This window comes from Ischnura elegans (genome assembly GCF_921293095.1).
Source record: "Ischnura elegans chromosome 13 unlocalized genomic scaffold, ioIscEleg1.1 SUPER_13_unloc_3, whole genome shotgun sequence".
Lineage (NCBI taxonomy): Eukaryota > Metazoa > Arthropoda > Insecta > Odonata > Coenagrionidae > Ischnura > Ischnura elegans.
In genome coordinates, this window is record NW_025791659.1 from 9,177,317 (window position 1) to 9,205,087 (window position 27,771).

Below are 27,771 nucleotides of genomic sequence, written 5' to 3' on the forward strand. Positions count from 1 at the left end.
TGACTTCCATACTAATTAGGGGTTACGTTCCAAAAGAGCGGAATATACGTACTAAAACCATTTTCTTTCACGGAATTCATTTCAATTGACTTAATTTTAAAAAATATGTTAATAAAACTCCTCAAATCATCTAATTTCTTTCGAAAATACGCAGAAAATCCAAATAAAAGTTTAAAAAACAAGAACTCCGTTGGCTATCGAGTGAAACTTCCTCTTGGCGTTTAAGTTGACATTCCACTTATTACGTCCACCATAAATAAAATGACATAAATTTAATAATGGACTATGTGAGAGCCGATGTTTTGGCCCGTCGCACTATAAGGGTAAACTGTTAATCAAAACAAAAAAGGACATCAAATTGGGAAGTGTCTTTGTAATGAGAGTGCACGCGCTACGCACTGACCTTGAGCCTGACCGGCAGAAGGCATTGGCTGATGGAGGGCCGAGTGTGGCTCCGTTAAATCTACGATGTGGTTATTATCCTACGGCGCTAAGATTGCCCCGATTGTTGACCTATCTCTTGGGAAGGTTAATGCTATGTGCCTGACGTGTTTTGCCTTAAAATTTTCCATGGCTGCAATTCTATTGCAATACTCCTGCGAGAGCATTTAAATAAAATTGTTCGTGAGTAGGACAAGCATCGTAGAGCAACGGCGTATGCGAAGAGAGGATCGGAACTCTTTCTACTCCCTCTAATGCCGCTATTACCGCCGCAGTTATCGAAATTTCCTCTTTCAAAGAGTATTAAACGAGGAAATTTCGATAACTGTCAAAATTCCAGGCATACGTCTGCAACACCGCGCGATAGTATAAAAAAATGCCACAAAATTATTTCCTTCATAGCTTCGATGCTCAAAATAGGGGTGCGCCTCTTACACACACTTATACGGTAATTCATATTTAATGAAACATGATTAAATTGATTTTATTTGAGTAGCGATAGCTGTACTCTCCGTGTTTAATAATCACATTTTATTCCACGGTTCTACGTTGATTACAAATTACAAAATTATCATTTCATTACCTACGATATGAAAAAACACAAAAGAAAAAATAAAAACAGATTAGGTGCACGATATTCGGAAAATGAATCGAAGTGGAGAGGGTTTGAGAGTGCACACGCTTGTTGGAGGCACACACTGACCTTGAGCCTGACCCAGCTGCGTCCCTCGTCTCCTTCCTCGTCGTCTTCGTCGTCCACTTCCAACTCCCCCTCGTCTTCGTCCTCCTCCTCCTCTTCCTCCTCCTCACCCTCGTCGTCTTCCTCGTCCTCCTCCTCGCCCTCCCCACCCTCCCCTCGCCTCTCCTCCCCTCTATCCCCCCCTTCCCGAGCGTCCGACCTCACCTCCCCACCACCCTCACCCTCCTTCTTATCACCTTCACCCTCTGAAACAACAACAAATACACTATTAGTGGTCACGAAACACAGAAATCACTAATGATAATAATAAATACACCAACCGATGAAGTTCGCAATGAAAAAATATTTGACTTAGCCAGGATTCAAACTCAGATCTCCTGATTGCAGGTCAGGCGTGTTAGCCAGTTAAACCACCAATACATTTTCTCAGACGGAATTTCGGGATGGGTTTTACCGAAGAAGTTGTTGACGTCACAAGTCCACACTGTGTAACATGCGGAGAAGGGTCGTGCTTACTAAGCCACTGTCGGGGTGAAAATCCTCTTATTTTGTCGCTGGTCGGCGACGACGGATTTCAAAGCACTGCAGGAACAAGTGATTTTGTACGCAGTCACGCGCTCTGGTGCAAAGTTAAATACACCAAAGGATGAAGTTCGCTATGAAAAAATATTTGAACTTCATCTTTTGGATACAAAGTCACTTGTTCCTGCAGTGCTTTGAAATTTGTCGTCGCAGACCAGCGACAAAATAAGAGGATTTTCGCTTTGACAGTGGCTTGGTAAGCACGACCCTCGCCACATGTGCCGCAGTGTGGACTTGTGACGCCAACATCTTGTTCGATAAACCCATCCCGCGAAGTTTGCTCTGAGAAAATAGCTTGGTGGTGTAACTGGTTAGCACGCCTGACCGGAATCCCGGCTAAGTCAAATATTTTATCATGGCGAACTTCATCCGTTGGTGTATTCAACTTTGCACCCATGCGCGTAACTGTGTACAAAGTCACTTGTTCCTGCAGTTCTTTAATAATAATAATAATAATTTTATTCCTGTTTGGTTACAAAAGTGACATAGAAACCGTCAAGTTAGAGAGGACAGACAACACATGAATTGAAAACATAAAAAGACATAAATGATAGCATAGTAACCGCCTAAGATCTTCCCTGCAAATGCGAAAACCTTTAGGAAGAAGTGTTCATCACTTATTGACTAATTACATAGTGGTTTAAAAGGGAGAGTGTGAAATAGGGTTAGTTGGGTCAATTTTCATTTTTTAGTTGTATTACACACTAGATTCCATTTAATGGGTCCACCGGTTACTTGGGGCAGCCGTTTAATTGGGGCAGATCTTGAAGAACAGAACCCAATAGAGGAATATCCCAGAGTATTCTCCGCTTAATTGGGACAGCATGCCGCTTTATTGGGCCATGAGTCGGTGACATAGACTCCATACTCGCGACGAAATTAAATTTTTTTGTTTTCAGAATACTATATTTTTTCATTTTCCTCCTTTGGTTTACTCTTATTTTTCACAAGTGTTCCTATTCTTGCCCTATTTTGAAAGCTCTTGTTGTTATACTATCCGCAAGGGGATAGGACTTTTATTTAATAGAACTTAGTAAAAGACATTCATTCAGCGTCGCCCGAGGCTGGGAAAAATATTTTTTACTGAATTGTTATAATTCTTAAAAACGATAATAAATTAACTAAAATCGCTTATTTATTAATCAAATTAATAATTTAGTAAACTTATGTTGCATTATAAACATTCTTTAGTCTTCTTTCTATCATTTCAACGTTTGTTTATGCCCATATACAGGATAGTTCGCCTAATTGGGGCAGCTACTTAATTGGGGCAAAGTGCACAAGTCCCGATATGTCCCAATTAACCGGAATCTACTGTATTAGGATTAATGTATTTAAGGGATTGTTTGAAATTGGTTTATTGGGACAATGTTAAATTCTTAGTAGTATGAGATTAGAATTAGTGTATTATTTTTACCATTGGTATCTATTCTGTTTCTAAAATTTGTATTCGATAGATAGAAACTTTGTATGTACACGTTTGTTATTCATGTACATCTAATGCTGCCACCAGGCAATAGTCTACTTGCAGCGATGTGTAATAAAATTAATAAAAATATAGATATAAATACGCATGAAATAAGAAAAAAATAGACATACATGACAGATCACAGTGATTTAATATAGGTACACATGGCTCGCAATGTAAAGAGTTCTTTTTGTTAACATGTTTTTCAAATAAGTCAGAGTACTCATTTAACGAATAAATTGAATTTTGAAATAGAAATATTTTTAATGTGCACTTGAATGAGTTGATGTTTACAATTCTTTTAATAACTGGCGGTAGGAAGTTAAAAAGTTTGGCCCCTCTGTGATATGGTCCATCACTTGGGAGTCTAGATCAGAAATCACTCATAATAATATACTTGCTCTCACTCGTTCAATTAATTTTCCTAAATAGCTTATCGATTTTTTATTCCCACAACCACACATATTTTGTTTGGCATTGACCCAGCCAGGCACACTAGTGTTATTATGCCAATAACCCCGATGTAAGTAATAGGTCATATAGAACTGTTTTCGGTAGAATGGAAAAAAAATTAATTTCACAAATAACATACTTTAAAGAGCAGGACGATCCTTTATACTCAAATTTCATACATAATATCTTTTCCGGTAAGGGGAGGGGATTTCACCGTCCTTCCGTTACCCTTAATATCTGCAGATATAAGCTACTAGATTGAATTTAACTCACTATTTTTTACAACTAGTTTTAAATTTGTGAAAATATTATCAATTTTTAATGCTTATGTTTAACATTTTCAGGCGTTGACATCAAGTAGATGCAATGCTTCTTACGGGTTTACATTTTTGTTTAAATTACTTGTCTACTGAAACTCTTAACTATATACACTGCTTGCCCATTTCTCCACTTATCATTCCAATGAATATACCCTATGTATCCCCTAAATAAACACAATAAGCATACTCATAACCATAATCATATTCATTCGGCCTTTCATTTTTCGCGTTTATGCTGGCAGATCAGTGGCGGAGTTTTTAGCATAATCAAGCAAAATAATGTCACGATAAAGCAAAATAAAAGCATCATTAGATAAATACATAATATAGCAACATAAAAAACATCTTATTGAATGCACATGGTAAAATACACTACATATAATAATACTTGAGGTCTGTTCACTTTATCTTTGCGGGTGAGCTGGTGTGGCTTAACCGAGTTGGGGTGAGAGGAGGGAAAGTTTATCTACACGTGACTTTCCCTCTTCCAATCAGCAGACAGTAGGCGTGGCCCAGCACTTCGGAATTTCAGTCGCTCTCAGACCTCCGTCGCGTCAACTTCGTGAATCTGCTAGCTGTGTTGCCAAATCTCGCGCGTCCTCTTGGTGCTCTTTGATTCTTCCATTTAAATCCAACTTATAACTTACTGTTCCTTATTCTTCCACATCAATCCCCTCTAAATAAGTAGCTATACATTGTATGCATTGTTTCGCCGCCGGGCCCAAAATATCTGTGCCCACGTATGAGTCACACCTTTTCAGTGGGACACTAGGGCGCCTGTGTACATTTGGCAACGTTAAGGTCGCTCCTGCTCTCTCTCTCTCGGTACTACCCCTTCCCCTTCAGCGAGGCCCCTCCCCCTTCAGCGAGGCCCTCCGATAGTGTCCGGGATCTCACGAAAGCTGACCCGCAGAGATAAAATGAACAGATAATAATAGCCTCAAGAGTACGTAAAATCACACCTTGGTGGATCGGTCCGGGGCCATATGACAGTGTGCAAAGGGGTTTATGCACAGCGTGAAACACACCAAGTGAGTGTTCCTTTACACAAATAACGGTGCTTAAAACTTTTAAGGTGTACCATTGTTATCACCTACAATATGAGACATTTAAGGGTCATTCAACGTCAAATCACCCAGAAATTTTCAAAATGAAACCCACTGACTTGGATTTTAATGAAATTTTTGTCACTAGCTGCTATCACCTATCTAATGACCCATGTAAAATATTTCCTCTCTCTCCCTCATAGTTTGCAAGATATGAGGAGTCAAAGTTTGAGGTGTTTGTTCAGAAGTGGCGCTAGTGGGAGTCAAATTCCAGAGTGCAGGGCACAGGGTAAAAATTCATAACTCAGAAACCACATAATATATTTGAATGAAATTTTGACCCTTTGTCTATCCAAGTACATAGCTTCCATAGTAATGTCTTTTATTCCCCTTGCATTGTTATGTTAGCCAAAATGATGTCAACAGTTGTTAATTAACAGATTTTTTAAGCTCAAAAACATTACTTCATATTTTCAGAATTATCACCAAAAGGCAGAGTAGTTAACTCATCCATTTTTTTTTAAATTGAAGGTTAATATGTGCTCCAATATACTCTGAAATACAAATGGTGGTGTTTTGACTGCCACTATGAGTATTTCAGGATTTACTTTTTTTTTCTGCCTCCCTGAGAGGGATTTTGGGCACGTACTGTAAGATAATAAGTATAAGTGTATCCATACCTTCATGAGGATATATTTGAAATAATGGTCAGTAAATCTAAGACCAAACATGTAGTCTAGTGAATGTGGCTCTTGTTCATACAATTTTTCATTGTGTGCATCAGGTGTTTACTGTAAGTGTATCTATTCAATATGACGTACTATTTGTCCGAATTATTGACAAAAGAATGGAAAAAAAGTCATTATCTTTGAGTTATCTTTGATAAGAGTTGCCGAAAATGCTGAGGAATATTGAAATTGAGGAAAAAGATGCATAATTAGCGATGAAAATGACGTAATTACTGACCCACCTAATGCAAAGTTATGAACCAAACCAGATCCTCCTTTTAATTGAATGCCGGATATGTGACTCACAACAAAACCACAAAAGTTAGGCATATTAAAGAGAATGCACGAAACAGCTCTATATTTTGAGTAGATTTTCCCAATTACAGAAATGAAAATCAATAATAGTTTCTAAAACTTAAGAAATGAAATCAAAACACTTCAGTTCGAACAGGAAACTAAAATTACAGAATAAAGTAAAATAACTTAGTTTTATTCCACACTTTATTTTAAAAAGCACGACAAAGCACAAAGCAATTCCACAAAGTAACGCCTGAGACCGTGTCTTAAGGCCGTTTTACACGGGGCATGGAATTGCGCAGGTTAGAGCTGCATTTATTTCTAAAATGGCACGGAATTGCGCGAAAGCATGAACGAAATTAGAACAGGGGCTATTTTGCCGTCTTGCATCCACGCATTCTCGCATGTGTTCCAGCAACTCACCGCTTTATACGACGCAATTTTGATAGCGCCTTCGCACGTACGTCAGACTGTGTAATTCCGTGTACCGTGTAAATTGGCCTTTATGGGAAACTAAAAAATAATGGGAGGTGAAACATCCTTGTGGAAATGCAGAGGAATATTGAAATAAAAGATGCATAATTACCTATTAGAGGAAGCATTTGAAATGTGGTGCTACCGAAGAATGATGAAGATAATATAGGTTGACCAAGTAAGTAACAAGGAATCGCTAAGAGGAGTGGGAGAAGTGAGAAGCCTCCTAAAAACCTTAAGAAGAAGACGTATAAACTGGGATTTCTAAAACCAAATAATTTGTATATTATGAATACACTAATGGTGGGTAAGGAATCACAATCAATGCATTTCGTATTCTTTGATGAAAGAAAATACCCTATTCACAGTTTTAAGGTTTTCAAAATTGAGTGGGAACCAGGGCACTGGCTGCTAGCAGGGAGCAAAGTACCCTGCTAGCTGGTAGCGCTTGTCTTTAATAAGGATTATTAATACCTTATCAAACGCAGGAAACTTTCCGACCATTGGCAGTTTTAATAGGTGATTATTAAGACATGTTTCCCTGAGCTCTGTGCTTCATGAATGCATTGGTAATCTCAGACGATATAAAACTCCTATCTACTCGTATAGAAACTAGGTTCCTGTGACGTCACGTGGAGTGGCATCGCATGGGTGCCAATCTGGCCTTTTTCAAATGCAGTTAAAATTGACCGTTGCCATTCGTCTAAACTGGGATTTCTACAACTAAATAATTTGTACCTTATGAATACACTAATGGTGGGTAACGAATCGCAATCAATGCATTTCGTTTTCTTTGATGAAGGAAACTACCCTATTTTCATGAATTTTTATGAATATATTCCCAAATGGAAGCACTGGACTTTACACGGTTTTTAAAGAGCTCCAGAGCATTCATTAAAACTAAATGAAATAATGAAAAATACGCCCCGCTATATTTAACAGCAATCCCATTTACCCTTAACATTCCGCAACATTACACACATTAAAATTAACGTAAAATCATAATATAATATAAGTTTATAAGCCTTCTTAGCGAAGTTCGACGTATATAATAAAATTAAGTAAGCTTATAGCCTACTGAGAAATCATTTCTGTTTTTTATTTACAAATTACTAACACAAATACACTAAAATAATAAAATAACCTAGGCAGAAGAAGGGACAATTCAGTTGGCCACGTTATGAGACATGATGGCCTGATGAAGACGATCATAGAAGGACAAGTTGAAGGGAAGAGGGGAAGGGACGGCCAGGAATGAGTTACATACGACAGGTTAATAAGGATGTAAAAGAGAAGAAGTACAGTGAGTCCTCGTTCTACGTCACCCCATTTAACGTCATTTCGCGATAACGTCACGAAAATTTTGAGACCGTCATTCGTTTATCGCACCTTTGCTTTGCGATAACGTCAGGTCTGGTCAGGTCTTTTAAATTTCGCGCAAGAAAAAATGCGAAGCGGCGGGCGTTGCAGGTTGTTCGTTTTGTGGGCGGTATTAGTGTCAGTCTAAACGAAGTGTAAAACGGTGTGTTTATTGTCAATTTCGATTACGTTTATAGCAAATTTTCTGCAAAATGAATTCTTAGGTAGGTGCGCAAATGTTAAGTGCGTAAATGTCAAGTAAAGTTTTAGCAAATTTTACTTGACATAACGGTTTTCTGGAACCTGAAAAGTGAATTCTAGGAATTTTTCCGTGTAGAACTCGGAGTATTTGTCGTCACTTTTTCGCCGTGTTCTCAATAATCTTGGTTCCTGTAACTGCAACGATGTTTCAGCGATGATGATGCCCAGGTGACCACCATAGCGAAGCCGAAAAAACAAACGTGGGAAGATACAAAAATGGAGAAGGATGTACGTCGCTGCTGGTATTGCCGTCAATGAAGACAGGGACTCGTGTTTATGCCATAGTTTGGCATTCCCATCGTAAGAAATGCCCCAGATATGATACGCTAAAATTTTTTCGCGTAGGAATTGTGAGGTCTAGGAGCCGATATTCACTTTTTACATTGTTTCTTATGGGATATTATGTTTCGATTAACATCATTTCGTTTATCGTCACATTTTTCAGGAACGGTAAGTGACGTTAAACGAGGACTCACTGTACGCCATTATGAAAAGTTAAGTGGATATGAGAGAGGAATGGAGAGCTGCATCAAACCAATCTAAGAATGGTTGAATGATGAAAAGAGTGTTATTTTTTAGCCGTTACCTATACTGTATGTTTTCTTTTAACTTTTGAAAATCAACAAAAAGAAGACTAAGATATTAGTTTGCAGGTAAACTAAGACAAACATTAACCTCGGAAAGCATAAACTTGAAGAGTTGAAAGAGTTTTCTTATTTGGGAAGCCCAATTACCAACGATGGACGAAGCAAGAGAGAAAAAGTCAGCAGAATAATGCAGGCGAAGAGGGCCTTTCTACAAAGAGAAGAATCTTCTTACAGCTGAGAATACAAGCATCGAAGTAAGAAAAGCATTCATCAGATGCATAGAAAACTTGCAAATGCATTCATGATGCATATGCATGCAGAAGAAAAGCATTCATACATATGGAGTATGTTTATCTATGGAAGCGAGGCTTGGGCGTTGGCAGCAGCAGAGAAGTCAAAGACTGGAAGCATTCGAAATGTGGTGTACATAGAACAATGATGAAGATGAAATGGATCGACCGTGTTGAGTAATGAGGAAGAGCTAAGAGGAGCAGGAGAAAAGAGAAGTATTCTAAAAAACTTAAGCAGAAGAGAGTAGAACTTATTTGGCCACATTATGAGAAATGATGGCCTGATGAAGACAAATGTACATGGACAGGTGGAAGGGAAGAAGGGCAAGGGACAGCCCTGAATGAGTTACAAGGACAAAGGGTTATGAAGGATGTAAAAGAGAAGAAATATGATAAATCTTTCTTTCCCAACGTGTCCGACTAATCAGTAGAATAGCGCAGGCGAAGAGGGCTTTCCACAAAAAGAAGAATCTTCTGAAGACACAGAAAAAGAAGACACAGCTGAAAATACCAGTGTAGGACAAAGGGTTACAAAGGATGTAAAAAGAGAATAAATACATCGAATATGAAAAGGTTAGCGGATAGGAGAGAGGAATAGAGAGCTTCGTAAAACCAATCTTCGGATTGTTAACTTATGATGATGATGCTTTATATATGCATAACAAAAGCTATAAAAGAAATCGCAGATAAAAAATATAATTTTCATGAATTTTTATTGCTCTTTTCCCAAGAGGAAACATTGGACTTTACACGGTTAAGAGAACTCCAGAGTGCTCATAAAAACCTAAATTATAAAATGAAAAATATGTCCCGGTATATTAAACAGCAATAACATTTACCCTAAACATTCCTTACCAATACGCACATTGAAATTAACATAATATCCAAATATAATGCAAATTTATAAGCCTTCTTTGAGAAGTTTGACATGAATAATGTAATTAATTAAGCCTATAGCCTCCTTAGAAAACATTTCTGCTTTTTTTACAAATTACTAACATAAATGCACTAAAGTAATAAAATACCCTAAGCAGAAGACGGGACCACTTAGTTGTACACATTATGAGGCACGATGGCCTGATGAAGACAATCGTAGAAGGACAGGTGGAAGGGAAGAAGGGCAAGGGACGGTCGTGAATGAGTTACACAGGAGAAAGAGTTATAAAGTATGTAAAAGAGAAGATATATGCCACTATGAAAAGGCTATTGGGTAGGTGAGACGAATGGGGACCTGCAAGTTCCTAACAATCCTAGGATTGATCTCTGCATTCTATTAGGGTATTCACCACATCCATTGTGTTTTGGGGAAAACAGTTTCGCTGACATTGCAGTCAGCGTCTTCAGGTTGAAGGTGAGGAAAAAAAATTCCGAGTTTCCTCACCTTCGACCTGAAGACACTGACGGCAATGTCAGCGCAACTGTTGTCACTAAAACACAACGGACGCAGTGAAAACCCAAAAAGAATGGAGAGATCATCTAATCAACACTGCAAAAAACCTTCGAACCTACAATCCTAGGATTGTTGACTAATGATGATGTTGAGTTAGCTACAAAAATGACGTAATTAAGGACCAACCTTATGCAACGTTAAGAACCAAACCAGATCCTCCTGCTGAGCTGAATGTCACGCACGTAGGATGCTACACAATCGCGGAAGGAACGCATGTTCAACAGAAGGCACGAGTCAACTGTTTCCCAGAAGAGGGAGGACGGAGGGGGATTTTGAATTCCGAAGGAATGAGACGACCCGAATGGGGGAGTCTATTTGGAAGGAGAACAGACGTTTCCACTGTCCTCCCAACGCTGCGAGAGGGGGGGGGGAGTGGGAGAAGACGAAGAAGAAGATGTTTGAAAACGGGAGGGGGATTCCCCGAATGGAAGGAGGAGGAGGAGGTGTGGGAGGGACGTTGAACGGACGTCTGCTCCACAGAATGTGTGCCAAGGCCCACACAGGGGAGGGGGAGTGGGGAGATGTGAAGGGGAGGGTGGCTATAAATAGCGCACTCAACTCACACTCCAAGAGGGAGAGGTTGGTCCATGGGTGATGATGCAGCATCCCACTGGAGGAAGGAATGAGAGGGGGGAGGAGGAGCCGTGAATACCTCTCTCTCTCCCCCCTCCCCCTTCCCTCCACACGAGGGGAAACAAAAGAATGGTGAAAAGTGCCCTGGAAACAAGTGAGTGCAGAAAAATAGTTCTTTCACTCACTCAATGCTATAACATCGCAATGCTGAATGAAGAGAGATTTTCCCAGTCAGGGTTACCACTCATACTAAATTCTAAAATTCACGGTTTCTTCCAGGTTTTCACGGTCTAAATTGGGTCAAATTCACGGTCTGTTCATAAGCCATTTTAGGAAGAAATATTGATCACATAGCAATCACCGGCCGCATAGGGTTAATTTTAACATTAAAAATAACAGACTTCCCTTACTTATAACTCCCTGATTAACTGACCAAAATTCTGCAACGGATTGTGTTTGTTGATAAGAAAAACTGATGGTAAATGTCATTCACGCAACTATAATAAAAAAAATTCATAAATGAGGAAGTTCTCATCCAGAGGATTCCTATGATCCCCACTGATATGCCTTTTGGATTTAAAAGAATTCAATTTCCAATTCGTGAAGACGATCAAGCGAGGCCAATCGTTGAGTGTTTGTGGGTTGAATTTAGAAAACCCATGCTACTCATAGCATGAGAAACTTTTCCAAATGTAGTCGCCGGCACGAAAGGGCTGATCCTTACTTTTCAGTAAAAATCGCATATTTATCTCGAATTTGAACAATCTTCTATATTATTTCTACTGCATAGATCCCTTTTTCGCAACTTGTACGCAACCAAACTCTACAAATGAGGTACTAAATGCACAGAATTTATCAGAGAACATGCGACGGCATATCTTACTTCCTAAATATTGCTACTGTTTCCTGAAATTGGTTTTTAAATAACAAGAAAAAGAAAAAAAAACAAAATAAAAAACAAAAACCGGTAAATATTCCCGAGGTTAATGGCGCACAAACTGATACATTTGTTCATTTGCAACAATATCTCGCATTCTTTAAATAACTTTTATCAAAATGCGGCTGATTCCACATTCAAGTCTCCTGTTGATACGTAAGTATGAGTCATCATGTGCGTTTAACAGAGGATAGTGTAATTACTTCCAATGTTTAAAGAGGTCCTCTGACCTCAATTTGTACATGAACATACCAAATAAATTTGTACTTAAGACCCTGCCTTTTTTTGTCTACATTTTAAAATCAGAAACGCGCCTTTCCCTCTGTGGACCTGCATTGAAAAGAGCGGGGGAAGCCCTCTGGGAGCGGGCGCATCACGCTTGTAGCGTACTTGTTTCGTATTATGACATGTAAGTTTTCTTGGATATTACACTATTACTTATACCACTGCTTTTTTACATAATGCATCTGGGTTTCGATGAGTTATCATCATCTTCAGGCATTAATAATGATATATTTTTCTTATTATTGTTACCTAACGTATAAAGAGATGAAGTTTGTAACCGACGCCAGAATAAGAGAAAAGGATGGATATTCATTTACAAGAGTGATGTCCTGACTTTCAATAATTTTTTAAATTTCCAACTGCTCCCTAGAGTCCAATTCATAGTTTTAAAATATTCATTTTAAGGCCGTTTTACACGGGGCATGGAATTGCGCAGGTTAGAGCTGCATTAATTTCTGAAATGGCTACGGAGGAGGCAGAAGGTATGGATGGAGCGAGTACTGTGTGGGGAGGGGATGTTGAAAACAGAGTTAAAGGGAAGAATGTTAGGTAAACGAGGGAGAGGAGGGAAAAAGAATAGGATATTTAGATAGAATGAAAGGGAATAGGTCTTATTGTGCATTGAAGAGGGAAGTGCACGATGGAAGGGGAGGCTCCCGGAATTCTTCTTAAGCACTCAATAGAAACCTACCTTAATTAGTAGAAGAGGAGTAACGACGAAGTGCTGGACATGGCAGGTGAGGCGAGGCAGTTTCTACATGAGATGCGGAGGAGACAGAAGGTATGGATGGAGTTAGTGCTTAGCGGGGAGGGGACGTTGAAAACGGTGTTAGAGGGTAGAATGTTAGGGAAACGAGGGAGGGGAAGAAAGAGAATAGAATTACTTAGAAGTACTTAGCGTGGAGGAGATATTGAAAACGGTGTTATAGAGTGTAGAAAGTTGGGAGGAACGACGAAGTGCTGGACATGGTGGGTGAGGAGAGGAAGCTTACAGATGAGATACGAAGGAGACAGAAGGTATGGATGGGAGGAGTACTTAGCGGGGAGGGGATGTTGAAAACAGTGATATAGAGGGTAGAATGTTGGGAGGAACGACTAAGTGCTGGACATGGTGGGTGGGAAGAGGCAGCTGTTAGACGAGATACGGAAGAGACAAGATATGGATGGAGCAAGTACTTGTGGAGTAGGCAGAGATGTACAAACAAGTGCTGGACATGGTGGGTGAAGAGAGGCAGCTTATAGATGAGATGCGGAGGAGAAAGAAAGTATGGATAGAGCTAGTACTTGCAATTAGCAGCGAGGGGATGTTGAAAACAGTGTTATAGAGGGTAGAATGTTGGGAGGAACGAAGAAGTGCTGGACATGGTGGGTGAGGAGAGGCAGCTTATAGATGAGATAGGTAGGAGACAGAAGATATGGATGGAGTGAGTACTTGTGGAGTAGACAGAGATGTACAAATAAGTGCTGGACATGGTGGGTGAGGAGAGGCAGCTTATAGATGAGATACGGAGGAGACAGAAGATTATATGGAGCGAGTACTGAGCGGGGAGGGGATGATGAATGCAGTATTATAGAGGGTAGAATGTTAAGAGGAACAACGAAGTGCTGGACATGGTGGGTGAGGAGAGGCAGCTTCTAATATGAGATGCGGAGGAGACGTAAGGGACATATGGAGCGAGTACTGAGCGGAGAGGGGATGCTGAAAACAGTGTTAGATTAGGGTAGAATGATAGATAAACGAGGGAGAGGGAGGAAAAGAACAGGATTTTAGATAGCAAGAAATCTTTCGTGCCTTCAATTTAATGTACCCTTATTCACTCACAGCCCCAAGATGCACAGCTTATATGGTTACAGCTCAGCACAGATTATATGGAGCGAGTACTCAGCAGAGAGGGGATGTTGAAAACAGTGCTATAGAGGGTAGAATGTTAGGAGGAACGAAGGAGTGCTGGACATGGTGGGTGAGGAGAGGCAGTTTTTAGATGAGATATGGAGGAGACAGAAGGTATGGATGAAGGGAGTACTGAGCGGGGAGGGGATGTTGAAAACAGTGTTAGATTAGGGAAGAATGTTGGGTAAATGAGGTAGAGGAAGGATATACATAATAGAATGCAAAGATGATGATAAGATAGAATGAAAGGGAGTAGGCCTCATTGTGAATTGAAGAGGGAAGAAGTCCATTAAGGATGGGAGGCTCCCGGTATACTTCTTAAGCACTCCATGGATACCTACCTTAATCGGTAAAATACCTTAATGAAATATAGTGAAAATTACTCACCCCCTGGGTAGACGTAATCGGAGAGATCGTGCGGCGGGACGTTCGACGTGACTCCGATGACTTTAATTTAAAATGATTTATCATTCATAAGCTCCGCTAGCTATGAAATGGCATTCAAAGTAGCATTTGCCTGTCATTTCGATGGGCGACAAAAGGGCCTGGGTGACACAATAGTTGTTTTTAGACTGGTTTGAAAAATCGTCAACTGCCGGCAATGCATTACGAACCCCTGAGATAGCAGATGTTAGCCTACCCGCACGACAGGTGGGAATTTCAAAAATATGTACGAATTTTTTTTAACATGAGTAAAAGTCTTTGAATGCGTGCCCATTATCTTTAAATATACTTTTAACTATAAAATTTATATAAATGTGGTATTTTAATGCTATTTATGGGAATATATATGGTTTAGAGGGTATTAGATACCCAACACCTACGCTACCAGGAACACATCCCTATCTTCCCACTGTTAAAATGCTCTCGTATAACGCAAATTCGTACAGCGCAAAGACCCCAAGGAACGCATCCATTGCGCTATACGAGACATGGGTGTATCACGAGAGGACCTCGGCAACTTACAAAAAAAAATTAATCAACAAAGTAATCATTGTTATTATTATTATTTTTTCTCCTTTTTCTTGACCTTATTTTAATATATAAAATGATGTTTAAATTTAGGTCAAAATTAATGGTAACCTAGGTTGTGGCAATACCGTAGAAACCAAATATCAATAAATGTATTCAAAGTTAAGAGGTATGTCAAAATTTTTTGTATAATCCATTCTGTTCATATATATATGTTTATATATATATATTTCTATAAATTATATTGTTTATAAAAAAAAAACCCGATTGCTCCTTTTTTATGTATATATATTGTATATTGCCTTATTCTCTGCATTTTATATTGTTTCACATTTTTTTTTCTAACATAGCCCTGAAGATGTTTTTAAAATAAAACGAAACGTTGGCTGCTAACTTTTAATTTATTGACCTAAACTCCAGGAAACATCATTTTATATAGTAATCATTGTGTTTTACTCACCCCCTGGGTAGACGTAATCGGAGAGATCGAGGGGCGGGACGTTCGACGTGACTCCGATGCCTTGCGAGTCTGTGCCGATGTTCATCCTCGCGATGGTGGACGTTAGCGCCGAGGAGTGAGGCGGCATCTGGCCGCACGATGACGAGGACGGCGGGGGAGGCGATGGGGACGAGAACATGGGGGGCGGTGGGATGGGGCCAATCTCGCACAGCGGGATGGGCGGCTCGGGGAGGTCCGAGAGCGCCGGCAGGGGGTGGTGGTGGTGGTGCTGGTGGTGGTGGTGATGGTGCTGCTGTTGCTGCTGCTGCTGCGTGCTGTGCGCCAGATGCATGTGCAGTTGCTGCTGCAGCTGCGCGTGGAGCAACACCTGGTGGGCACTCGGACCGCCGCCGTGCGCTGCGCAAAGGGAAAATCTCAAATGAGTACAGATTTCATTATTTGTACAACATATGCCGAACATACTTGTACAACATGTGCCTGCAAATGCCAAAATTTTTAGGAAGAAGTGTGAATCACTTATTTATTAATTACATAGTGATTTAAAAGGGAGAGTGTGAAGTTGGTTCAATGTTCATTCCACCCATTTCAACGACATTTAAGTGCTTTTTTTTTTCGCTTTTTAAGCAACTTATGGACCCAATACTTGAATACACATGACACAAATATGTTCCCACCCCACTCCAAATCCCGCTTGATGAATTCAAGCGCCCATCGACTCGTTTTTTAGTTGTATTATATTAGAATTAATGTATTTAATGGATTGTTTTAAATTGTTTTATTGGGACAACGTTAAATTCTTAGTTGTATGAGATTAGAATTAGTGTATTATTTTTACCATGGATATCTATTCTGTTGTTAATCATGTACATACATCTAATGCTGCCACCAGGCAATAGCCTACTTGCAGCAATGTATAATAATAATAATAAAAAAGACAAAACAAAATATGCAATTAACCCATTCGCATCCACGCAAGCGTACTGGTATGCGGCCTGAAGCTGGCCACAAACACCACAAGTGTATCGGTACACAAAATGCATAGTGTAAATTTCTGAAATACCACAAGTGAACGCAATCGGTAAGATAACAAATAACTGAATGCAAAGAAATAAATTTACTTCTCTTGTATGTTACAGGGTTCCCACTCTAACTAAATTCTAAAATTCAGGTTACATTTTAATCATAACTAGCAATCCCCAGTTACTTGTATCGATACTGACCCTCAAATGAGTGGAGTGTGAGTGTGTTCTTGGAATACCGATCAACAATCACACTCATTCTGAGAATGAGTGATCACTCGAATGAGTACGAGTGAACACTCGGAGTGAGTGACGTTCTGGAATATGGCCCAAAGTCTAGGAACAATTGATATGCAATTTTTGACAACGCCGCGGTTTATTTATGAATCATCATCAGGGCTTGAAATGAAAATGCATGTAAAATTTTGATATGTAAACAAAATAAAGGGTTGTGAATTTCTTCTTCAAAATTTCTGGCTAAGCATGCGATTCAAAACTCGACATTAGGGTCACGCTAATGACTCAGGTGTTGGATTAACACGGATAACCGTCGATTTATGAATTGAATTAGCTTAGCAACCATAAAATATAATAAACACTGCAGGAAAGACGTGTCATAATTCTCGTTTATTTTTTTTGCTAATTTATGAATGAATTTGTTTCTTATTTCGATTATACTATAAATTATTGTAAAAACATTGTCATAGCTCTTTATTTTGTTTATATATAATTATAAATCCATTATCACTCATTACAAGCCCTGACGAAGTTTTAAAAATGAACCGTAATGTTTCATCAGGTAATTTTTTTCAGGTTATCCTGGTCTAACTTGCGTCAAATTCACGGTCTGTTGATAGGCCATATTATAAAGAAGTATTGATCACATAAAAATCGCTGGCCGCATAATATAGCAAAAGTGATAAACACCACGAATGCAAATGCAGCAATGAAAGTGCTCTTATGACGTCGCCTATCGTTAGCAAAATTTAGGGCCGGCTAAAGGTTGTGAGTGGGAAAAAGGAGGGTGACAGGGAAGTGAAGAGGTGTCTGATTTCTCGCCAGGGTTAATGATCACTTTGGTTAAAGGTCGTCCAATCACAGCCTTAAGGTCTGTGTGTCGTCATGACACACGGACCAATATTTGCACTTCGAATATACGTGTGCAGATAAATGTGTGGACAGTATCTGCGAGCGACTGACCTATTATTATTTTGATCCGTCAATTGTAGATCTAAAATCAAGTTTGATAGGTTTTTAAGGTTTTACTACGAATTTCACGGCTATTTCCAGGTTTTTTAAAGAGGGTAGTTTCCTACATCAAAGAAAACGAAAGGCATTGATTGCGATTCGTTTCCCACCATTAGTGTATTCATAATACACAAATTATTTGGTTTAACAAATACCGGTTTACACGAATGGCAAGGGTCAAATTTTATCCTCATTTGAAAAAGGCCAGATTGGCGCCCATGCGATGCCACTCCACGTGACGTCACAGGGACCTAGTTTCTATTCGAGTAGATAGGAGTTTTACGTCGTCTGAGATTACCAATGCACGCATGAGGCACAGAGCTCAGGGAAACATGTCTTAATAATCTCCTATTAAAACTGGCTAAGGTCGGAAAGTTTTCCTCGTTAGATAGAGTATTAATAATGAAACATGATCACCACATTGATTGATTTCTTTTGACTTGTCAATCGTAGCTCTACAATATAGTTTGAGAGATTTTTAAGGTTTTATGACGAAATTCACGGCTATTTCCAGGTTTTTTCACGGTAGACAAAATTCACGGCTTATTCGCGGTTTTAAGGTTTTCACGGTTGAGTGGGAACCCTGATGTTAGCACCAGACCTGTACAAAAAGTGTAAGATGGTAGCCCCATAACTATTCAATAAGGGGTACCTTTATATTCCGTAATCATTTAAGTGTTTTCTAATGTAATATATTTGAATGTAAATAGAATAAAGTTATATTATATTATATTATTATTATTACAATATTATTATATATCTATCAGTTGATCCTGCCGCTATTTTACAAGTTTATTTTAAGTTTTTGGCCAGATAGTGTACCTAATAATACCTGCCATCTTGTAGATATTCAGAAAAAATGTTTTCCATTGTAAATCGCCATAGAAACATTTGTACTTCAACCAAATGTAAGAGCAGCTAGCTCTTATAACAACAGATCAAAATTTGGTTAAATTCAGCCAACAAATACTCTATCAAATATCTTATTTAAACCAACACTACTAATGTGTTTAAATTTTTTAAAATTCAGCAGTGTTTCGGGTCAACTTAGATCCCAGGGGATGGATTCAAATGAATTAATATACAGTGAGTCCTCGTTTAACGTCACTTACCGTTCCTGAAAAATGTGACGATAAACGAAATGACATTAATCGAAGCACAATATCCCATAAGAAACAATGTAAAAAATGAATATCAGCTCCTAGACCTCACAATTCCTACGCGAAAAAATTTTAGCGTATCATATTTGGGCCATTTCTTACGATGGGAATGCCAAACTATGTTATAAACACGAGTCCCTGTCTTCATTGTCGGCAATACCAGCAGCGACGTACATCCTTCTCCATTTTTGTATCTTCCCGCGTTTGTTTTTTCGGCTTCGCTATGGTGGTCACCTGGGCATCATCGCCTGGGCATCATCATCGCTGAAACATCGTCGCAGTTACAGGAACCAAGATTATTGAGAACACGGCGAAAAAGTGACGACAAATACTCCGAGTTCTACCCGGAAAAATTCCTAGAAATCACTTTTCAGGTTCCAGAAAACCGTTATGTCAAGTAAAATTTGCTAAAACTTTACTTGACATTTACGCACTTAACATTTGCGCACCTACCTAAGAATTCATTTTGCAGAATATTTGCTATAAACATAATCGAAATTGACAATAAACACACCGTTTTACACTTCGTTTAGACTGACTGTATTACCGCCCACAAAACGAACAACCTGCAACGCCCGCCGCTTCGCATTTTTTCTCGCGCGAAATTTAAAAGACCTGACCAGACCTGACGTTATCGCGAAGCAAAGGTGCAATAAACGAATGACGGTCTCAAAATTTTCGTGACGTTATCGCGAAATGACGTTAAACGGGGTGACGTAGAACGAGGACTCACTGTACTTACATAGCCACAGAGTTATTTGTGAATAGGGTGATTTCCTTTTATTTTTTAATGCCTTAATCGAAAGATTATTACTCCTAGAGTACACATTTCACACTTTTGGATTTTTAAATGACTATATCTATTTTTCATGATCAAATGAAAAGTGAAAATTTTCAAGAGCAAGCGTGCGCTGGCGCTATACTTGCAGGAGCGTGCACCTAAGGGTTAATATGCTGTAATTTTCACGTTAGCCATTAGTTATGGCCATTTTCCATATGAGAGCATACCTAACAGTAAATTAGAAAACAAGATAGCCAACTATCCTAATCATTCTAAGTGACTGTAATTAATTAGTGAGAATTAAGAGAGATCACATAATTTTCTCTTGAATCATGGTAAAAATCATGCAATAGCACTCGGTTTCTGTAATTATTAAATAATAAATGCATGTTCACTAATGCATGCATGTTTGTTTAAACACACAAACACCGTATACGCCTGTAATACCGTATATGTCTGAATATAGTCCCCCCTTTTTTTCCCAAAAATGCCTATGGTAAAAGGGAGGACTATATTCAAAAGCATTTTTTTAACTTTTCCCGAAACTGGAGCCTCAAAATTAGGGGGGGACTATATTCAGAGGGGGACTATATTCGGAGAAATACAGTATAATGGTTTAAAAGACAGTAGTGCCTTTCATTCCCAAAGGATATGTAAAAATGGTGACTATCACTAAAAACTTCTCTATAATGAACCTCCATATATAAAATTGCCCAATTATTGGTCCCATTTGTTATGATGTAAAGAGGTTTTACTGTAATTTCTTACCTCCGGTGGTGAGGGTTACGCTGGAAGATGTGGATATGGAAGACATAGCAGGCGGAGGCTGTGGAGACGTTGGCGAGGGAACTGTGGGAGCGGACAGCTGCGATGCGTCACCCCCTGCGCAACAAAAACAAACAAGGACACAAAAGTCAGCGACCATGGAAACGAAACATACAATGGCAAGATTTATGCAGAAATGACCCCTTGTAGAGAATATCAATGGTCAACTCCTTATCATAATTATCCCCTCTGGCAAAAATGAAGGCAGGCCGATACAATGGCTCTTAGATAGTACATTAATTAATTTGCTATACCTAATTGCATTGATATATTTTATTTCAGTAAACGTTAAAATTTATTGTCATTATTGACCAGTTTAACCTCAATAATAAAAAAAAAATCACTTAAGGATACAATTAATCGTAGCGGGCGTAACTTGGTGGAAATCCATTATCGCAGGAATAGAAGGATCAACAACTTTGCTATTTCCACATAGTAATTTATTGGCACCGACCATGGTTTCGTTACAGAGTAACATTATCAAGGTGAAAATTCAGGTACATTGACAGTATATTTAGCAGACGGTTGGGTAGAAAAATTCCGCGAGCCGTTGGTTAGGGGGAGGTAAGGGTTGGGGTTGGAGCTGGGTTGGGCGTCACTGTGGGTGGGGTGGGTGGATGAGTAAGGGGGAAAGTATATACTCCCCCCTCCTCCCCTTTCCCAGCTCCAACCCCAACCCTTGCTCTAGGGTAGTTTCTCTGCTATATATTGTAATGGTTCAACGTCGGTTGCCCGGATGAAAAACCGCGAAAACCACCCATAAATGATAAACCTCCTTAAGTTGCCAGTCAGGACGATTTATCGAAAGATTTAATTTAGCATTACAATAAATGCGGGGGATTCCCATTCGTAGCTTGTTTCGTGGTGAAGAGATCCAAACTGTAGTAAGGCGCGTGACGACTCGGCGGTAGGTAAAGGTAGATAAATAGGTTTCGTAGGCATGCCCAAAGAAATGCAAGGACCTTTTCACTCAGCATTCGCACAAATATATTCAAAAATAAGAAACATCTTACATGAAATATTTAACCAGATGAGTGAAAATGATTGGGTTAGTGATGAATGGATGAAATAATAAATGATTTATGCAATGGGCATTTGAAATTACCATGAAACAATTAAAAAAAAAAAATATCTAACAAAAGCCAAAATGTATGCCGTTAAGCGGACTTCTTTCAATTATTAGACTTCGTTACACTTTTAATATCTGGGAAGTAATAAAGTCTGTCCCAATTGCACATTTAAGTTCCGTTGCTGACTAAGTTTGAGAATAATGAGAAAAAATCACTGAGGCGTCGATGAATCTCACAAGGTGCCTTAACAGTGGCGTATTGCTGCATACGGGGAAAAGTACTCGGACACAGGGGTGGTATCACTGGGGTCAGGGCAATATAACTTTACGTGACCTGGATGACCACCGGATGACTCCATTCTTTGGTGCCGTGGTTCGCGCTGGACGCAAGCTCATCCATCTTTGTGCGGTCTCCTATTTTCTCGGAGACGGCAATTTGCACGGCCTGGCTGCCCCTGGAACCTCCATGGCGGCCACCTTTGGATTCCGGAGTTGATCGTCCGACTTGGTTTCCCGTCGTACACCGCTCGCTGCCTTATATCTCATGCCTCGTAATTTCACTTTTCTCTTAGTGCAACCACTTTCTGGATATCGCACAGTCAGTAACACCATTAAGGATTCTCTTATTTTCTTGCAGTGCATTCGGCTTATATACATCTCCGAGGGAAAAGAGGGGGTTCCGATGCACACGCATACACACAAAAATGAAAATAGGGGGATACCTTGGGCATTCGTCGTAGCTGACCTTCACTCACACCGACTCACTTACATCCACTCCACCTTGCATACTTGGGTAAAAAAGGGGGGGGCGGGGAGGATAGGAAACGGGTGAGGATGGTGAACGAGGGGGTGAAGGCCAGGGTTGGGACGGCCGCGACCGTCACAATATACTGTCAATTTACCTGAATGCTCACCTTGATAATGTTACTCTGTAACGAAACCATGGTTGGTGTCCATAAAATACGATGTGGAAATAGCAAAGTTGTTGATCCTTCTATTCCTACTTATGGATATGTAATAAAATTGCGTTGCATTGTTTTCTTTTCCTTGTTGCTACATTAAATGATATTCCTTTAAGGCTATTTAGAAGAAAAATATATTTAAGGTTATTTTTGCATCTGAACTCCTCCAACTCGACCCATTACAAGCTGATTTCACACACTCACCCGTGTTGGCAGCGGCACAGGAACTGGAATGTGTGGCCCTGACAGGAGCTGGGAGGGACGATGGCCTCTGCGCCATGGCACACCCGTTGGCGCCCATCACGTGAGATGGCGGCGGCGAACCGCTCGTGCACAGCTCCACCTGCGGTCAAAAAAAGCAATCACATTTAGGGGTGGAAAAATCGATTTCAACAACAATCGAAAATCAAGTCTTTAATAGCATCTCGATCCTCGAGCCGTAGTTCTCGATCTCGACCCCAACAACATCAATAGAGATTGAGGACTGCAGCTAAGTAGCGCTTGGAACCTGGCATTAAATAGGACGAGGAAGGAGGAAAAATCCCGGACCAATCAGAGACCACCTAGGTGAAGGAGGAGGGTATAAATATCGAAACACCGTGACATCGGCATCATCAGCCCTGAGGATGTTGGGAAAGTCTCCCAACGAAACGTCGGCCTACACCATGCAGACCCTGACCCGGTTGGAAACCCAAGAAGCTTTCATCCTCCAAAAATGCTCCGTACAGAGGTGACGGAAAAGTCTCTTGAGGATCAGTAAAGCAGTCATGCTAAGGAGAGAACTCCACCGTCTCGAAAGGGTTGAGAAATATCCTGATTAGTTCCAACTTGAACTTTGTAATAACAAGAGTATACACAAGTCTCCTGATTATCTGGATGTGGTTAATCCGTGTTGCGGATTATCCTTGCATGATTTACACTCTCGCTCAATGTTTTCCGCAATCTTTATAAAAAAATAAAAATCGGAGGCAAAATCATCGGAATTACTGCATTAATGCGAGGATACACCGGGTTTATTATTTCTGCTAGAGTCCCCTTCGTAAAACGGAAGCAATCGCGTGCTAGCTGCTTTCACGGGAGCTCCGTGTTCCTGTTTTCCAAGCCTCGCAGTGCGAGACCTCGCTGCGTTATCACGGATACACCTCCCGCAACAGTTGCAACCCGGGCAACTTGTGCGAGACGCGACTAAGTGGCCTGGTGCCTGACAGTGTAGTTTTTGAGAAGAAGTGTCTTTTGGAAGAGAGAAGAGTCTTTTGGGGCTCAGTACAGCAGTCATGCTAAGACGAAAACTCAGCCGTCTCGAAAGGGTAAAATACTGAGCGAGAGTGAAAATCATGCGTGGATAATCCGCAGCCGTTAAACAATGCATGCGTTTTCCGTTCTTTCATTAGCCGCTGGTCACGGCAAATCAAAGTATTGCGATAATGAATCACATTCGCAGAATTCATCTCGACCACCAATTTTAAAGCATAATAGATCGAAATATATTTTTTTTATTTTCGAATGATATTTAGCCGCAGTCCTCCATCTCTATTGATGTTGTTGGGATGAAGACGGATCTCTACGGCCTGACCCTGACCCGGTTGGAAATTTCGTCGACTTACAGGGTAGCAAAGCAGCCTGTCTCGGAAGGGTTAAATAAACAATTGAACCTCACAAAGCTTTATTCTTTTATTTCCAACATGGAGAGGTTTCACAGAGTCCAGCATGAAGTTGTCCAGGGTTATTTTACTCATTATTCAAATACTCACGTTATTTCCTTATCTTTTAGCTACACAACATTATTTTTCAGCGTAATCTTTGTTCAATGCTAATGGTTGACGCCGCCTTGAAGGGCATGGTAACATTCCACCAATGAAGAAGTTATTGATGAAGTCAAGGGTGTATCCAGGATCCAAATTCCAAAGACCCTGCTCTACGAATGCCCTCCAAAAATGCTCCTTACCACAAGACAGAAGAGTCTTTTGGGGCTCAGTACAGCAGTCATGCTAAGATGCTAACTCTGCTGTCTCAAAAGGGTTAACGCATAATTTCGTTGACTTACGGGGTAGCAAAGCAGCCTCCTCGACAGCCGGCTGTTGGTTGTCGCCGTTGCACTGGCAGAAGAGGCCGTTGGCATTCGCTGCGTTGCCATGGATGTCGCCTGCCCTTCTCCTCCCCCTACTCCGCCCTCCATCGCTTCCATCGCCTTCTGCCCGACGGCCATCGTGGGCGATGGCAGGGGCTGCATCGACGACTGCACTGAGCACGGCAACAGCCCAACGTTGCCATTGCCCACCTCCGAGCCATCGCTGTTGCCCTTGCTCCGGAGCTCTGCAAAGAAAAGGGGAGAGAAAGGTTGATCGATTGTTTGGGGGGGGGGGAATAAAGGGGGTATAGCCCCCTGTATTGGGTCAAAACACACACTAGATAAAATTGAATTTTTTTGGGGCTGTTACCACTTTGCAGAAAAATATACAGTTACATATTCCAGTAAATTTACCTACCACTACGAATTGAATTACAAGCTAGTTTTAAACTTGTGGCATATTTGCGTATTTTTTATCAAAGAATTAGCAGAAATTAGCCTGTTTATAGCCTTGAAGATTCGAAATTCCTGATCCCCCCTTCAGCTGGGTGGAATTCCCCCACCCCCTTTGGTCCAAACCTAGATGTGACACTGAAGGATACTCCACTTGTAAATCACAACTGTCTCCATAAAACAATGGATTCACTCTTCAATCTGTCAGTGGTCAGTCAGTCAGGGTGGTACAATAGTCTCTCATTGGTCAATTGTCGACGATTGGTTACTCTATAGCCATTCACTGACGGTGCAGCCAAAATGTAGCCATCGGTGGGAGTCGAAGAGCTGGCCATTCGGTCCGTGCTACCAAAGCGCTTCATTATCCAACCACATGGTATCGTCTTTGGAGGAGGCGACCGACAGCTGAGGTCATTATACCCTTTTTCCGAACTGACGATGGCTGGGTGGAAAATAGCAAGTGGCCAATCAGAAGTACTGCCCCTTCCACCACTCCGTTCCCCTCCATCAACGGTTTACGGCAATGGAAAAAGGCGAACGAACGGCTCCAAAATATGCAGAGTATTTCAAAAAAAGAGTCGAAGGAAGAATCAGGAGGGTATATCTTTACCGCAAACTCAAGGGTGATATGAAATCTTTCGTTGACATGTGGTTTCAGGGCGGTGTCCTTTGTGAAGTAGAAAAGGTGGAATCCGGAGACATGATACTGAACATGAGGATGGAGCCATAGAAGAAAGAATATAATAATAAGGGCGGAGTCTTGCTGGGGCATCGCCAATCGGAGGGGGGGGGGCCACATGCGCGGAGGGATGGGGTCCAAGGTTGCGGTAACCAGCCCCTTCGGCGGACCTCCCCTGTGCGCGGCTCTTCACCTCAGAGAGTGGAAGGGCGATGGAAAAGACACTGAACGGAAAAAATGAATGAATGAAAATGGAAGAGAATGAAAGAAAAATGATGATATTTTGATGAATAAAACAAGGTGGTGATGAAAAACTTTTAAACCTTTAAAAAAAAAAAACGCCCTTAGAATAATAATAATAATAATAATAACCAAGTGTAAAATTGAATTCATAAATGGCTCACATACATGGGCGGATCCAGCATTTCTTTCTGGGGGGTGGGGGGACAAAAGCAAGGTCGTATCCAGAATTTTGTCCTGGGGGGACACAAGGATACCTCGTAATACAAAAAAACGCAATGATAATGGGACCGTATTAAAAATCTTGCATATTTTTTAAGGAACTGGGGGGGGGGGGGGGCACGTGCCCCCCTTCCCCCTAGATCCACCTATGCTCACATACAGTTATTTTTAAAAATTCAAATGAAAAGACTATTTGAAGTAAAAATGCATACATAAAAAAGCAATGTACAATATTCTTTAACTATAATTACGTTGTTAAAAAAAATAATTGCACGGCAGCAGAGATAAATGAATACGCAGAAGATCATAACTCAATATTATCAAATAGGCTGGTACCCAGAGAATTTGGCCAATTCCGGCCGATTCAATGTTTTCCATTTATAAGCTATTTTTTAAAATAGCAATAAGTATTTTTTTACGTTCACTTTACAGCAAGCAGATGGGAAAAACTGTCAATTGGTACCAATGATTTCTAAGAAAAAAACTAATTAAGTCAGAACTTCTCATTTATTCAAACTGCAAATCTCGCGAAATATTACTTTCTCTCGCTACGATGCGCAAAAAAATATTCGAACAAGATTCCCGCTTCAAATGGAGACTTTCGAAGACACCTACCGGCGAACTATCCAACTATTAGCGAAGATAAATCAATGCTTCATTGAGAATTTTGGAATCCCGCTGAAACAGTAACGTAATCGAAAGTGCACAATAATAATCGAGTTCAATAAATAGATAGCAATTTCTAGACATAAATTTCCCATATGCTACAACCGAAAAACTGTTAGGGAGAGGTATGTTTACCTTTAGATAGGCAGGAACATCCCATATCGAAGCCCATTATTATCTGTTGATTTCACTTCGCATATCTTGCGGTGACTTCCAGGGTCTTGATAAAACACCAAACACAGTGCATGCAAATATCGCATGTCATACCAACCTCGCCCAAATAAAATGATTAACAACACCCAATCAACGCGGGCAAAATAGTTCGAATAATGTATATTATATATCACACACGATCTTAGTCAATCAATACCGCTCATACGCGCGTTAGGTTCCACGGATGCCATAGTATTCGCCGTTAAACACACACATTAATGCCTTAGAACAACATCACGCGACGTGTCCACAAAAAAAACATGAGAAAATACCTTCCTCTACGCAAGAGAAGATGATTTATCTATCTGATAGCGTTGTCTCAGTTCCATTAGTTGCAAAAAAAAGTACGTCGCAAAAAAAATCCAAAAATATCTTACTATAGCGCAATTTACAAAAAAAATATATATTTCGAGTTAAATTATCTACCATATACGTCCCCTGCTGGCATACGAGCGTTATCGACGTGATTTTGCACAGCGATGTGCACAGACACTAATTACATTATCACGACCAAAATTCGAAATGACTCGATGGACTATGGCGTCAGAAAACCTTTTAAAAACATTTAAAAAATCTACAAAGCCTCAGTGTG

At 40.2% G+C, this 27,771-nt stretch overlaps 1 protein-coding gene across 1 annotated transcript in view; it reads right to left on the reverse strand.

Moving 5' to 3' along the window:
- LOC124172991 (phosphatase and actin regulator 4-like) overlaps positions 1-27,771 on the reverse strand; it is a 105,604-nt gene that overhangs the window by 41,960 nt on the left and 35,873 nt on the right. The window contains exons 4-8 of the mRNA XM_046552524.1: positions 24,683-24,951; positions 22,843-22,981; positions 20,551-20,664; positions 15,575-15,970; positions 1,145-1,386 (exon numbers count right to left, since the gene is read on the reverse strand). Of these exons, the coding sequence (XP_046408480.1) occupies positions 1,145-1,386; positions 15,575-15,970; positions 20,551-20,664; positions 22,843-22,981; positions 24,683-24,951 (1,160 nt within the window). The remainder of the gene's footprint in view (positions 1-1,144; positions 1,387-15,574; positions 15,971-20,550; positions 20,665-22,842; positions 22,982-24,682; positions 24,952-27,771) is intronic.